Source organism: Panulirus ornatus, chromosome 55 (assembly GCF_036320965.1).
Source record: "Panulirus ornatus isolate Po-2019 chromosome 55, ASM3632096v1, whole genome shotgun sequence".
Lineage (NCBI taxonomy): Eukaryota > Metazoa > Arthropoda > Malacostraca > Decapoda > Palinuridae > Panulirus > Panulirus ornatus.
In genome coordinates, this window is record NC_092278.1 from 27,125,227 (window position 1) to 27,141,380 (window position 16,154).

General features: G+C 42.7%; 1 protein-coding gene across 2 annotated transcripts in view; it reads right to left on the reverse strand.

Annotated features, from left to right (window-relative positions):
* Pp2A-29B (Protein phosphatase PP2A regulatory subunit A) overlaps positions 1-16,154 on the reverse strand; it is a 134,478-nt gene that overhangs the window by 22,344 nt on the left and 95,980 nt on the right. Inside the window, exons 11-12 of one of the 2 annotated variants that reach the window (XR_011716705.1) lie at positions 723-814; positions 66-141 (exon numbers count right to left, since the gene is read on the reverse strand). Coding sequence is in view for 1 of the 2 variants with exons in the window: in XM_071693299.1 (XP_071549400.1) it covers positions 723-814 (92 nt within the window). In the remaining variant the exon portion in view is untranslated. The remainder of the gene's footprint in view (positions 1-65; positions 142-722; positions 815-16,154) is intronic. The other variant, XM_071693299.1, reaches the window with a different exon arrangement.

A 16,154-nucleotide genomic window follows, 5' to 3' on the forward strand; every position in this document is an offset into this window, starting at 1 on the left:
CTTTTTAAAGAAAACTGAGTGAATGAGACTCCACTTCTGGTGAAGTTCACTCCAATCTTACTTACCAGAAGAAATTACAGCAGCACCTTTTTTCTCAGCCAAAGGCTAGAAAAAATAAGGCCATTTATATTAGACCATTTTCTGAAAAGGCAAGAGAGAAGTCTTGGATTATAAATTTTTTGGTTTGTGTTGCAACCATGCAATAACATCAAATACATATAACTACACAAAAAGTGAAGGCTGAATATCCCTGTGTTACACAGGTCCCCACACAGTGTCCAGATTATATTAAATTTCTGGTTTCAATACTTGATTAATGGAGTCTCACTCAATACCATCTCCTGCATTGCATTTCTCATTGTTTTTTGAGCTTCTCTGTAATATATACATATTTTAACTATGAGGCCAATTTCTAGACTGTGACCTGCCTCACCTAAAAGAATCATGTCTTGGTACAGAAAAAAAAAGCAGATGACAGTGAAACTCACTTTGCACAGTCTCCAGAATAGGCAAAACCCCTTTATAAATGCCAGACGACATACTGCCAGAGGAAAAACTTTGAAGCACTAAATATATACACAGCTCTTTAGCAAAAATTTTGACAAAAACTTAAATATTACAATATCTCATCACAATTTCAGTAACTTGAACAGACTGGCAGAATATCATATAAAAAACCAAGTAGAACTTTTGGAAAGTACCTCAAGCACTTTATGACCTACCTGTTAATGCTTCTGATGCAAAATATTTAACATCCGTGTCTGGATCATCATTAAGTCTATCTAAAACAGACTTTACTTGGGAATGGAGGGATCTGGGGAGAGAAAAATCCTATTGATGTACACAATCTGGGGGATATCCTCACCCACTATACATATAGATTTAAAACTATGGTAATTGCATTATAGGTCATAACTAAGTGAAACAGACCACTTGGATATATGGAAAAATTTCTGAAGTTATTTTTCATTATCTCTTTTAGTAAGGTTACCCTATTCAAACAGATTGCTTGCATTACTACACAATAATCTATACACATATATATCTATATTCTTATTAATTATGCTTTGTTGCCGTCCCCCACGTTAGTGAGGTAGCACAAGGAAACAGATGAAAGAATGGCCCAACCCACCTACATACACGTGCATATACATGCACGCACACATATGCACATATACATTTCAACTTACACATACATATGCACATACAGACAATTACACATATACACATGTACATATTCATACTTGCTGCCCTCATCCATTCCCGTTGCCTCTCCGCCACACATGAAATGGCACCCCCCATGCGCGCAAGGTAGCACTAGGAAAAAAAAACAAAGGCCACATACATTCACACTCAGTCTCTAGCTGTCATGTGTAATGCACCGAAACCACAGCTCCCTTTCCACATCTACGCCTCACAAAACTTTCCATGGTTTACCCCAGACGCTTCACATGGCCTGGTTCAATCCATTAAGAGCATGTCAACCCCAGTATATCACATCATTCTAATTCACTCTATTCCTTGCACGCCTCTCACCCTCCATGTTCAGGCCCTGATCGCTCAAAATCTTTTTCACTCCATCCTTCCACCTCCACTTTGGTCTCCTACTTCTCATTCCCTCTACCTCTGATACATACATCCTCTCATTCCCTCTACCTCTGACACATACATCCTCTTTGTCAATCTTTCCTCACTCATTCTCTCCATGTGACCAAACCATTTCAATACACCCTCTTCTGCTCTCTCAACCACACTCTTTTTATTACCACACATCTCTCTTAACCTTTCATTACTTATTCGATCAAACCACCTCACACCACATATTGCCCTCAAACATCTCATTTCTGACACATCCATCCTCCTCTACACAACCCTATCTATCGCCAATGCCTCACAACCATATAACATTGTTGGAACCACTATTCCTTAAACATGCTGTTTTTGCTCTCCAAGGTAACGTTCTCACCTTCCACACATTCTTCAGGGCTCCCAGAACCTTTGCCCCCTCCCCCACCCTGTGAGTCACTTCTGCTTCCATGGTTCCATTCACTGCTAAATCCACTCCCAGATATCTAAAATACTTCACTTCCTCCAGTTTCTCTCCATTCAAACTTACCTCCTAATTGACTTGACCCACAGTCCTACTGAACCTAATAACCTTGCTCTTATTCACATTTACTCTCAGCTTACTTCTTTCACACACTTTACCAAACTCAGTCACCAACTTCTGCAGTTTCTCACCCGAATCAGCCACCAGCGCTGTATCATCAGCAAGCAACAATTGACTCACTTCCCAAGCCCTCTCATCCACAACAGACTGCATACTTGCCCCTCTCTCAAAAGCTCTTGCATTCACCTCCCTAAAAACCCCCATCCATAAACAAATTAAACAGCCACATACCCCCCATGGAGACATCACACACCCCTGACGCAAACTGACATTAACTTGGAACCACTCACTTTCCTCTCTTCCTACTTGTACATGTGCCTTACATCCTCGAAAAAACATTTCACCGCTTCTAGCAACTTACCTCCCACACCATATACTCTTATACGTTCCACAAAGCATCTCTATCAACTCTACTATATGCCTTCTCCAGATCCATAAATGCTACATAAAAATCCATCTGCTTTCTAAGTATTTCTCACATACATTCTTCAAAGCACACATCTGATCCACACATCCTCTACCACTTCTGAAACCACACTGATCTTCCCCAATCTGATGCTCTGTAAATATATATATATATATATATATATATATATATATATATATATTCTTTCTTTTCTTTTAAACTATTCGCCATTTCCCGCGTTAGCGAGGTAGCGTTAAAAACAGAGGACTGGGCCTTTTTTGGAATATCCTCACCTGGTCCCACTCTCTTCCTTCTTTTGGAAAATTAAAAAAAACGAGAGGGGAGGAATTCCAGCCCCCCGCTCCCTCCTCCACTTTTAGTCGCCTTCTACGACACACAGGGAATATGTGGGAAGTATTCTTAATCCCCTATCCCCAGGGATAATATATATATATATATATATATATATATATATATTTTCTTTTTTCTTTCATACTATTCGCCATTTCCCGCATTAGCGAGGTAGCGTTGAGAACAGAGGACTGGGCCCTTGAGGGAATATCCTCACCTGGGCCCCTTCTCTGTTCCCTCTTTTGGAAAATTAAAAAAAAAAGTGAGAGGGGAGGATTTCCAGCCCCCCGCTCCCTCCCCTTTTAGTCGCCTTCTACGACACGCAGGGAATACGTGGGAAGTATTCTTTCTCCCCTATATGGTAATAAAAAGTGTGTTGAGAAAGCAGAAGGGAGTGTGCCGAAATGATCTGGCCACATGGAGAGAATGTGTGAAGAAAGGTTGACAAAGAGGACATGAGCATCAGAAGTGAAGGGATCAAGGAGAAGCAGGAGACCAAAATTGAGGTGAAAGGATGAAGTGAAAAAGATTCTGAGCGATCAGGGCCCGAACAAGCAGGAAGGTGAAAGGTGTGCACGGAAAAGAGTAATTGGAACAATGTAGCACACCGGGATCGACCTGCTGCCAATGGACTAAACCAGGGCATGCGAACTGTCTGGGCTAAACCATGGAAAGGTTTGTGGGGCTTGGGAGTGGGTTGGAAGCTGTGATTTTGGTGCATTACACATGACAGCTAGAGAATGAATGTGAGTGGATGTGGCCTCTCTTCATCTGTTTCCTAGCTCTACCTTGCCGACACAGGGAGGTGATCGGGTGTGGGGGAGAATAAGGTGCATGTGTTACCTTCTCTCTTATCCTTTATGCAATTATGATGCTTTCTATCAGGCGGGGTGGCATCAAAAATGGATGAAGGCAGTAAGTATTAATATGTACATGTGTTTGTAGGTCTTTCTTCTTCATACTACTCGCCATTTATATATATATATATATATTTTTTTTTCATACTATTCGCCATTTCCCACGTTTGCGAGGTAGCGTTAAGAACAGAGGACTGGGCCTTAGAGGGAAAATCCTCACCTGGCCCCCTTCTCTGTTCCTTCTTTTGGAAAATTAAAAGAAAATGAGAGGGGAGGATTTCCAGCCACCCGTAGCCACCCGCTCCCTCCCCTTTTAGTCGCCTTCTACGACACGCAGGGAATACGTGGGAAGTATTCTTTCTCCCCTATCCCTGGAGGGATAGGGGAGAAAAACATTTTGTGTGATCGGGGCCTGAACATGCAGGAGGGTGAAAGGAGGGCAAGGAATAGAGTGAATTGGAGCGATGTGGTATACCGAGGTTGACGTGCTGTCAGTGGATTGAATCAAGGCATGTGAAGCGTCTGGGGTAAACCATGGAAAGCTGTGTAGGTATGTATATTTGTGTGTGTGGACGTATGTATATACATGTGTATGGGGGGGGTTGGGCCATTTCTTTCGTCTGTTTCCTTGTGCTACCTCGCAGACGCGGGAGACAGCGACAAAGTATAAAAAATATATATATATATATATATATATATATATATATATATATATATATATATATATTATCCCTGGGGATAGGGGAGAAAGAATACTTCCCACGTATTCCCTGCGTGTCGTAGAAGGCGACTAAAAGGGGAGGGAGCGGGGGGCTGGAAATCCTCCCCTCTCAATTTTTTTTAATTTTCCAAAAGAAGGAACAGAGAAAGGGGCCAGGTGAGGATATTCCCTCAGTGGCCCAGTTCTCTGTTCGTAACGCTACCTCGCTAACGCGGGAAATGGCGAATAGTTTGAAAAAAATATATATATATATATATATATATATATATATATATATATATATATATATATATATATATATATCTTTCTTTTCTTTTAAACTATTCGCCATTTCCCGCGTTAGCGAGGTAGCGTTAAGAACAGAGGACTGGGCCTTTTTTGGAATATCCTCACCTGGCCCCACTCTGTTCCTTCTTTTGGAAAATTAAAAAAAACGAGAGGGGAGGAATTCCAGCCCCCCGCTCCCTCCTCCCCTTTTAGTCGCCTTCTACGACACACAGGGAATATGTGGGAAGTATTCTTAATCCCCTATCCCAGGGATAATATATATATATATATATATATATATATATATATATATATATATATATATATATATATATATATATATTATCCCTGGGGATAGGGGAGAAAGAATACTTCCCACGTATTCCCTGCGTGTCGTAGAAGGCGACTAAATGGGGAGGGAGCGGGTGGCTGGAAATCCTCCCCTCTCGTTTTTTTTTTTTTTTTTTTTTTTTAATTTTCCAAAAGAAGGAACAGAGAAGGGGGCCAGGTGAGGATTTTCCCTCTAAGGCCCAGTCCTCTGTTCTTAGCGCTACCTCGCAAGTGCGGGAAATGGCGAATCGTATGAAAAAAAAAAAAAAAAATATATATATATATATATATTTTTTTTTATACTTTGTCGCTGTCTCCCGCGTTTGCGAGGTAGCGCAAGGAAACAGACGAAAGAAATGGCCCAACCCCCCCCATACACATGTATATACATACGTCCACACACGCAAATATACATACCTACACAGCTTTCCATGGTTTACCCCAGAAACTTCACATGCCTTGATTCAATCCACTGACAGCACGTCAACCCCGGTATACCACATCGCTCCAATTCACTCTATTCCTTGCCCTCCTTTCACCCTCCTGCATGTTCAGGCCCCGATCACACAAAATCTTTTTCACTCCATCTTTCCACCTCCAATTTGGTCTCCCTCTTCTCCTCGTTCCCTCCACCTCCGACACATATATCCTCTTGGTCGATCTTTCCTCACTCATTCTCTCCATGTGCCCAAACCACTTCAAAACACCCTCTTCTGCTCTCTCAACCACGCTCTTTTTATTTCCACACATCTCTCTTACCCTTACGTTACTCACTCGATCAAACCACCTCACACCACACATTGTCCTCAAACATCTCATTTCCAGCACATCCATCCTCCTGCGCACAACTCTATCCATAGCCCACGCCTCGCAACCATACAACATTGTTGGAACCACTATTCCTTCAAACATACCCATTTTTGCTTTCCGAGATAATGTTCTCGACTTCCACACATTCTTCAAGGCCCCCAGAATTTTCGCCCCCTCCCCCACCCTATGATCCACTTCCGCTTCCATGGTTCCATCCGCTGCCAGATCCACTCCCAGATATCTAAAACACTTCACTTCCTCCAGTTTTTCTCCATTCAAACTCACCTCCCAATTGACTTGACCCTCAACCCTACTGTACCTAATAACCCTGCTCTTATTCACATTTACTCTTAACTTTCTTCTTCCACACACTTTACCAAACTCAGTCACCAGCTTCTGCAGTTTCTCACATGAATCAGCCACCAGCGCTGTATCATCAGCGAACAACAACTGACTCACTTCCCAAGCTCTCTCATCACCAACAGACTTCATACTTGCCCCTCTTTCCAAAACTCTTGCATTTACCTCCCTAACAACCCCATCCATAAACAAATTAAACAACCATGGAGACATCACACACCCCTGCCGCAAACCTACATTCACTGAGAACCAATCACTTTCCTCTCTTCCTACACGTACACATGCCTTACATCCTCGATAAAAACTTTTCACTGCTTCTAACAACTTTCCTCCCACACCATATATTCTTAATACCTTCCACAGAGCATCTCTATCAACTCTATCATATGCCTTCACCAGATCCATAAATGCTACATACAAATCCATTTGCTTTTCTAAGTATTTCTCACATACATTCTTCAAAGCAAACACCTGATCTATATATATATATATATATATATATATATATATATATATATATATTTTTTTTCTTTTTTCATACTATTTGCCATTTCCCGCGTTAGCGAGGTAGCGTTAAGAACAGAGAACTGGGCCTTAGAGAGAATATCCTCACCTACCCCCTTCTCTGTTCCTTCTTTTGGAAAATTAAAAAAAACAAGAAAGGGGAGGATTTCCAGCCACCCGCTCCCTCCCCTTTTAGTCGCCTTCTACGACACGCAGGGAATACGTGGGAAGTATTCTTTCTCCCCTATCCCTATTTTTTTTTTCTTTTTCTTTCTTTTAAACTATTCGCCATTTCCCGCGTTAGCGAGGTAGCGTTAAGAACAGAGGACTGGGCCTTTTTTGGAATATCCTCACCTGGCCCCCTCTGTTCTTTCTTTTGGAAAATTAAAAAAAAAAAAAAAAACGAGAGGGGAGGATTTCCAGCCCCCCTCTCCCTCCCCTTTTAGTCGCCTTTTACGACATGCCCCAGGGGCAAGTATGAAGTCTGTTGGGGATGAGAGAGCTTGGGAAGTGAGTCAGTTGTTGTTCGCTGATGATACAGCGCTGGTGGCTGATTCATGTGAGAAACTGCAGAAGCTGGTGACTGAGTTTGGTAAAGTGTGTGGAAGAAGAAAGTTGAGAGTAAATGTGAATAAGAGCAAGGTTATTAGGTACAGTAGGGGTGAGGGTCAAGTCAATTGGGAGGTGAGTTTGAATGGAGAAAAACTGGAGGAAGTGAAGTGTTTTAGATATCTGGGAGTGGATCTGTCAGCGGATGGAACCATGGAAGCGGAAGTGGATCATAGGGTGGGGGAGGGGGCGAAAATTTTGGGAGCCTTGAAAAATGTGTGGAAGTCGAGAACATTATCTCGGAAAGCAAAAATGGGTATGTTTGAGGGAATAGTGGTTCCAACAATGTTGTATGGTTGCGAGGCGTGGGCTATGGATAGAGATGTGCGCAGGAGGATGGATGTGCTGGAAATGAGATGTTTGAGGACAATGTGTGGTGTGAGGTGGTTTGATCGAGTAAGTAACGTAAGGGTAAGAGAGATGTGTGGAAATAAAAAGAGCGTGGTTGAGAGAGCAGAAGAGGGTGTTTTGAAATGGTTTGGGCACATGGAGAGAATGAGTGAGGAGAGATTGACCAAGAGGATATATGTGTCGGAGGTGGAGGGAACGAGGAGAAGAGGGAGACCAAATTGGAGGTGGAAAGATGGAGTGAAAAAGATTCTGTGTGATCGGGGCCTGAACATGCAGGAGGGTGAAAGGAGGGCAAGAAATAGAGTGAATTGGAGTCATGTGGTATACAGGGGTTGACGTGCTGTCAGTGGATTGAAGCAAGGCATGTGAAGCGTCTGGGGTAAACCATGGAAAGCTGTGTAGGTATGTATATTTGCGTGTGTGGACGTGTGTATGTACATGTGTATGGGGGGGGGGTTGGGCCATTTCTTTCGTCTGTTTCCTTGCGCTACCTCGCAAACGCGGGAGACAGCGACAAAGTATAAAAAAAAAAAAAAAAAAAAAAAAAATATATATATATATATATATATATATATATATATATATATATATATATATATATATATATATATATGGGGATAGGGGATTAAGAATACTTCCCACGTATTCCCTGCGTGTCGTAGAAGGCGACTAAAAGGGGAGGGAGCGGGGGGCTGGAAATCCTCCCCTCGTTTTTTTTTTTTCTCCAAAAGAAGGAACAGAGGGGGCCAGGTGAGGATATTCCAAAAAAGGCCCAGTCCTCTGTTCTTAACGCTACCTCGCTAACGCGGGAAATGGCGAATAGTTTAAAAGAAAGAAAGAAAATATATATATATATATATATATATATATATATATATATATATATATATTATATTTCTTTTTTTTTTTTTTACATACTATTCATCATTTCCCGCGTCTGCGAGGTAGCGTTAAGAACACAGGACTGGGCCTCAGAGGGAAAATCCCCACCTGGCCCCCCTCTCCGTTCCTTCCTTTGGAAAATAAAAAAAAACGAGAGGGGAGGATTTCCAGCCACCCGCTCCCTCCCCTTTTAGTCGCCTACTACGACACGCAGGGAATACGTGGGAAGTATTCTTTCTCCCCTATCCCCAGGGATAATATATATATATATATATATATATATATATATATATATATATATATATACATTTTTTTTTTGCTTTGTCGCTGTCTCCCGCGTTTGCGAGGTAGCGCAAGGAAACAGACGAAAGAAATGGCCCAACCCACCCCCATACACATGCCTTGATTCAATCCACTGACAGCACGTCAACCCCGGTATACCACATTGCTCCAATTCACTCTATTCTTTGCCCTCCTTTCACCCTCCTGCATGTTCAGGCCCCGATCACACAAAATCTTTTTCACTCCATCTTTCCACCTCCAATTTGGTCTCCCTCTTCTCCTTGTTCCCTCCACCTCCGACACATATATCCTCTTGGTCGATCTTTCCTCACTCATTCTCTCCATGTGACCAAACCATTTCAAAACACCCTCTTCTGCTCTCTCAACCACGCTCTTTTTATTTCCACACATCTCTCTTACCCTTACGTTACTTACGCGATCAAACCACCTCACACCACACATTGTCCTCAAACATCTCATTTCCAGCACATCCATCCTCCTGTGCACAACTCTATCCATAGTCCATGCCTCGCAACCATACAACATTGTTGGAACCACTATTCCTTCAAACATACCCATTTTTGCTTTCCGAGATAATGTTCTCGACTTCCACACATTCTTCAAGGCTCCCAGAATTTTCACCCCCTCCCCCACCCTATGATCCACTTCCGCTTCCATGTTTCCATCCGCTGCCAGATCCACTCGCAGATATCTAAAACACTTCACTTCCTCCAGTTTTTCTCTATTCAAACTCACCTCCCAATTGACTTGACCCTCAACCCTACTGTACCTAATAACCTTGCTCTTATTCACATTTACTCTTAACTTTCTTCTTTCACACACTTTACCAAACTCAGTCACCAGCTTCTGCAGTTTCTCACATGAATCAGCCACCAGCACTGTATCATCAGCGAACAACAACTGACTCACTTCCCAAGCTCTCTCATCCCCAACAGACTTCATACCTGCCCCTCTTTCCAAAACTCTTGCATTCACCTCCCTAACAACCCCATCCATAAACAAATTAAACAACCATGGAGACATCACACACCCCTGCCGCAAACCTACATTCACTGAGAACCAATCACTTTCCTCTCTTCCTACACGTACACATGCCTTACATCCTCGATAAAAACTTTTCACTGCTTCTAACAACTTGCCTCCCACACCATATATTCTTAATACCTTCCACAGAGCATCTCTATCAACTCTATCATATGCCTTCTCCAGATCCATAAATGCTACATACAAATCCATTTGCTTTTCTAAGTATTTCTCACATACATTCTTCAAAGCAAACACCTGATCCACACATCCTCTACCACTTCTGAAACCACACTGCTCTTCCCCAATCTGATGCTCTGTACATGCCTTCATCCTCTCAATCAATACCCTCCCATATAATTTACCAGGAATACTCAACAAACTTATACCTCTGTAATTTGAGCACTCACTCTTATCCCCTTTGCCTTTGTACAATGGCACTATGCAGGCATTCCACCAATTCTCAGGCACCTCACCTCATCAAATAACCTTACCAACCAGTCAACAATACAGTCACCCCCTTCTAAATAAATTCCACTGTAATACCATCCAAACCTGCTGCCTTGCTGGCTTTCATCTTCCGCAAAGCTTTTACTACCTCTTCTCTGTTTACCAAAGCACTCTCCCTAACCCTCTCACCTTGCACACCACCTCGACCAAAACACCCTATATCTGCCACTCTATCATCAAACACATTCAACAAACCTTCAAAATACTCACTCCATCTACTTCTCACATCACCACAACTTATCACCTCCCCATTTGCCCCCTTCACTGAAGTTACCAATTGCTCCCTTGTCTTACGCACTTTACCTCCTTCCAAAACATCTTTTTATTCTCCCTAAAATATAATGATAATCTCTCACTCCAACTCTCATTTGCCCTCTTTTTCACCTCTTGCACCTTTCTCTTGACTTGCCTCTTTCTTTTATACATCTCCCACTCATTTGCATTTTTTCCTGCAAAAATCGTCCAAATGCCTCTCTCTTCTCTTTCACTAATAATCTTACTTCTTCATCCCACCACTCACTACCCTTTCTAATCAACCCACCTCCCACGCTTCTCATGCCACAAGCATCTTTTGCACAAGCCATCACTGGTTCCCTAAATACATCCCATTCCTCCCCCACTCCCCTTACCTCCTTTGTTCTCACCTTTTTCCATTCTGTACTCAGTCTCTCCTGGTACTTCCTCACACAAGTCTCCTTCCCAAGCTCACTTACTCTCACCACTCTTTTCATCCCGACATTCACTCTTCTTTTCTGAAAACCTCTACAAAATGATCAGACATCCCTCCAGTTGCACCTCGCAGCACATTAAGATCCAAAAGTCTCTCTTTCGCGCGCCTATCAATTAACACGTAATCCAATAATGCTTTCTGGCCATCTCTCCTACTTACATACGTATACTTATGTATATCTCTCTTTTTAAACCAGATATTCCCAATCACCAGTCCTTTTTCAGCACATAAATCTACAAACTCTTCACCATTTCCATTTACAACGCTGAACACCCCATGTATACCAATTATTCCCTCAACTGCCACATTACTCACCTTTGCATTCAAATCACCCATCATTATAACCCGGTCTTGTGCATCAAAACCACTAACACACTCATTCAGCTGCTCCCAAACCACTTGCCTCTCATGATCTTTCTTCTCATGCCCAGGTGCATATGCACCAATAATCACCCATCTCTCTCCATCAACTTTCAGTTTTACCCATATCAATGTAGAATTTATTTCTTACACTCTATCACACACTCCCACAACTCCTGTTTCAGTAGTGCTACTCCTTCCCTTGCTCTTGTCCTCTCACTAACCCCTGACTTTACTCCCAAGACATTCCAAAACCACTCTACCCCTTTACCCTTGAGCTTCGTTTCATTCAAAGCCAAAACATCCAGGTTCCTTCCCTCAAACATACTACCTATCTCTCCTTTTTTTTCATCTTGGTTACATCCACACACATTTAGACACCCCAATCTGAGCCTTCGAGGAGGATGAGCACTCCCCGCAAGGAAACAGATGAAAGAATAGCCCATCCCACCCACATACACATGTATATACATACACACCCACACATGCACATATACATACCTATACATCTCAACATATACATATATATACACACACAAAAATATACATATATACACATGTCCATATTTCATAGTCTGCCCTTATTCATTCCCAGTGCCACCCCGCCACACATGAAATGACCCCCCCCCGCCACATGTGCAAGGTAGCACTAGGAAAAGACAACAAAGACAACATTCATTCACACTCAGTCTCTAGCTGTCATGTATAATGCACCAAAACCACAACTACCCTTCCACATCCAGGCCCCACAAAACTCCATGGTTTACCCTAGACGCTTTATATGCCCTAGGTTCAATCCATTGACAGCATGTCGACCCCGACATACTTCATCGTTCCAATTCACTTTATTCCTTGCACGCCTTTCACCCTCCTGCATGTTCAGGCCCCAATCACTCAAAATCTTTTTCACTCCATCCTTCCTCCTCCAAAATGGTCTCCCACTTCTCCTCGTTCCCTCCACCTCTGGCACATATCCTCTTTGTCAATATTTCCTCACTCATTCTCTCCATGTGACCAAACCATTTCAAAACACCCTCTTCTGCTCTCTCAACCACACTCTTTTTACTACCACACATCTCTCGTACCCCTTCATTACTTACTCGGTCAAACCACCTCACACCACATATTGTCCTTAAACATCTCATCTCCAGCACATCCACCCTCCTCTACACAACTCTATCTATAGCCCACACCTCGCAACCATATAACATTGATGGAACCACTATTCCTTCAAACATAGCCAGTTTTGCTTTCTGATATAATGTTCTTGCCCTCCACACATTTTTCAATGCTACCAGAACTTTCACCCCCTCCCCCACCCTATGACTCACTTCAGCTTCCATGGTTCCACCCGCTGCCAAATCAGCTCCCAGATATCTAAAACACTTCACTTCCTCCAGTTTTTCTCCATGCAAACTTACCTCCCAATTGACTTGTCCCTCAACCCTACTGTACCTAATAACCTTGTTTTTATTCACATTCACTCTCAGCTTTCTTCTTTCACACACCTTACCAAACTCAGTCACCAGTTTCTGCAGTTCCTCACCCAAATCAGCCGCCAATGCTGTATCATCAGTGAACAACAACTGACTCACTTCCCAAGCTCTCTCATCCACAACAGACTGCATACTTGCCCCTTTTTCCAAAACTCTTGCATTCACCTCCCTAACAACCCCATCCATACACAAATTCACAACCATGGAGACATCATGCACCCCTGCCGTAAAACGACTTTCACTGAGAACCAATCACTTTCCTCTACCTACTTGTACACATGCCTTACATCCTCAATAATAACTCTACACTGCTTCCAGCAACTTGCTTCCCACACCATATATTCTTAATACCTTCCACAGAGCATCTCTATCAACTCTTATCATATGCCTTCCCCAGATCCATAAATGCCACATACAAATCCATTTGCTTTTCTAAGTATCTCTCACATACATTCTTCAAAGCAAACACCTGATCCACACATCCTCTACCACTTCTGAAACCATACTGCTCTTCCCCAATCTGATGCTCTGTACATGCTATCACTCTCTCAATCAATACCCTCCCATATAATTTCCCAGGAACACTCAACAAACTTATCCCTCTGTAATTTGAGCACTCACCTTTATCCCCTTTGCTTTGTACAATGGCACTACGCATGCATTCCGCCAATCCTCAGGCACCTCATCATGAGTCATACATACATTAAATATCCTTACCAACCAGTCAACAACACAGTCACCACCTTTTTTTAATAAATTCCACTGCAATACCATCCAAACCCGCTGCCTTGCCAGCTTTCATCTTCTGGAAAGCTTTTACTACCTCTTCTCTGTTTACCAAATCATTCTCCCTAACCCTCTCACTTCGCACACCACCTCGACCAAAACACCCTATATCTGCCACTCTATCATCAAACACATTCAACAAACCTTCAAAATACTCATTCTATCTTCTCACACCACCACTACTTGTTATTACCTCCCCATCAGCCCCCTTTACCGATGTTCCCATCTGTTCTCTTGTCTTATGCACTTTATTTACCTCCTTCCAAAACATCTTTTTATTCTCCCTAAAATTTAATGATACTCTCTCACCCCAACTCTCATTTGCCCTCTTTTTCACCTCTTGCACCTTTCTCATGACCTCCTGCCTCTTTCTTTTATACATCTCCTAGTCATTTGCACTGTTTCCCTGCAAAACTCGTCCAAATGCCTCTCTCTTCTCTTTCACAAATAATCTTACTTCTTCATCCCACCACTCACTACCCTTTCTAATCTGCCCACCTCCCAACGCCTCTCATGCCACAAGCACCTTTTGCGTAAGCCATCACTGCTTCCCTAAATACATCCCATTCCTCCCCCACTCCACTTACCTCCTTTGCTCACCTTTTTCCATTCTGTACTCAGTCTCTCCTGGTACTTCCTCACACAAGTCTCCTTCCCAAGCTCACTTACTCTCACCACTCTCTTCACCCCAACATTCTCTCTTCTTTTCTGAAAACCTCTACAAATCTTCACCTTCACCTCCACAAGATAATGATCAGACGTCCCTCCAGTTGCACCTCTCAGCACATCAACATCCAAAAGTCTCTCTTTCGGGCGCCTATCAATTAACACGTAATCCAATAATGCTTTCTGGCCATCTCTCCTACTTATATACGTATACTTATGTATATCTTTCTTTTAAACCAGGTACTCCCAATCACCAGTCCTTTTTCAGCACAGATCTACAAGCTCTTCACCATTTCCATTTACAACACTGAGCACCCCATGTACACCAATTATTCCCTCAACTGCCACATTACTCACCTTTGCATTCAAATCACCCATCACTATAACCCGGTCTCGTGCATCAAAACTATTAACACACTCACTCAGCTGCTCCCGAAACACTTGTCTCTCATGCCCAGATGCATATGCTTAAAGAATCATCCATCTCTATCCATCCACTTTCAGTTTTACCCATATCAATCTTGAGTTTTCTTTCTTACACTCTATCATATACTCCCACCACTGCTGTTTCAGGAGTAGTGCTATTCCTTACCTTGCTCTTGTCCTCTCACCAACCCCTGACTTTACTCCCAAAACATTCCCAAACCACTCTTCCTCTTTACCCTTGAGCTTCGTTTCACTCAGAGCCAAAACATCCAAGTTCCTTTCCTCAAACATACTACCTATCTCTCCTTTTTTTCACATCTTGGTTACATCCACACACATTTAGACACCCCAATCTGAGCCTTCGAGGAGGATGAGCCCCCACTCCCGTCCCCTTTAGTTGCCTTCTACGACATGTGAGGAATGCGAGGGAAGTATTCTTTCTCCACTATCCCCATGGATTATATATGACATGACAGTGAGAGCATTTATGTAGCATTTATGGATCTGGAGAAGGCATATCATAGAGTTGATGGAGATGCTCTGTGGAAGGTATTAAGAATATATGGTGTGGGAGGCAAGTTGTTAGAAGCACAGAAAAGTTTTTATCAAGGATGTAAGGCATGTGTACCTGTAGGAAGAGGAAAGTGACTGGTTCTCAGTGAATGTAGGTTTGCGGCAGGGGTGTGTGATGTCTCCATGGTTGTTTAATTTGTTTATGGATGGGGTTGTTAGGGAGGTGAATGCAAGAGTTTTGGAAAGAGGGGCAAGTATGCAGTCTGTTGTGGATGAGAGAGCTTGGGAAGTGAGTCAGTTGTTGTTCGCTGATGATACAGCGCTGGTGGCTGATTCATGTGAGAAACTGCAGAAGTTGGTGACTGAGTTTGGGAAAGTGTGTGAAAGAAGAAAGTTGAGAGTAAATGTGAATGAGAGCAAGGTTATTAGGTACAGTTGGGTTGAGGGTCAAGTCAATTGGGAGGTAAGTTTGCATGGAGAAAAACTGGAGGAAGTGAAGTGGTTTAGATATCTGGGAGTGGATTTGGCAGGGGATGGAACCATGGAAGCGGAAGTGAATCATAGAGTGGGGGAGGGGGCAAAAATTCTGGGAGCCTTGAAGAATGTGTGGAAGTCGAGAATATTATCTCGGAAAGCAAAAATGGGTATGTTTGAAGAAACAGTGTTTCCAACAATGTTGTATGGTTGTGAGGCATGAGCTATGGATAGAGTTGTGCGCAGGAG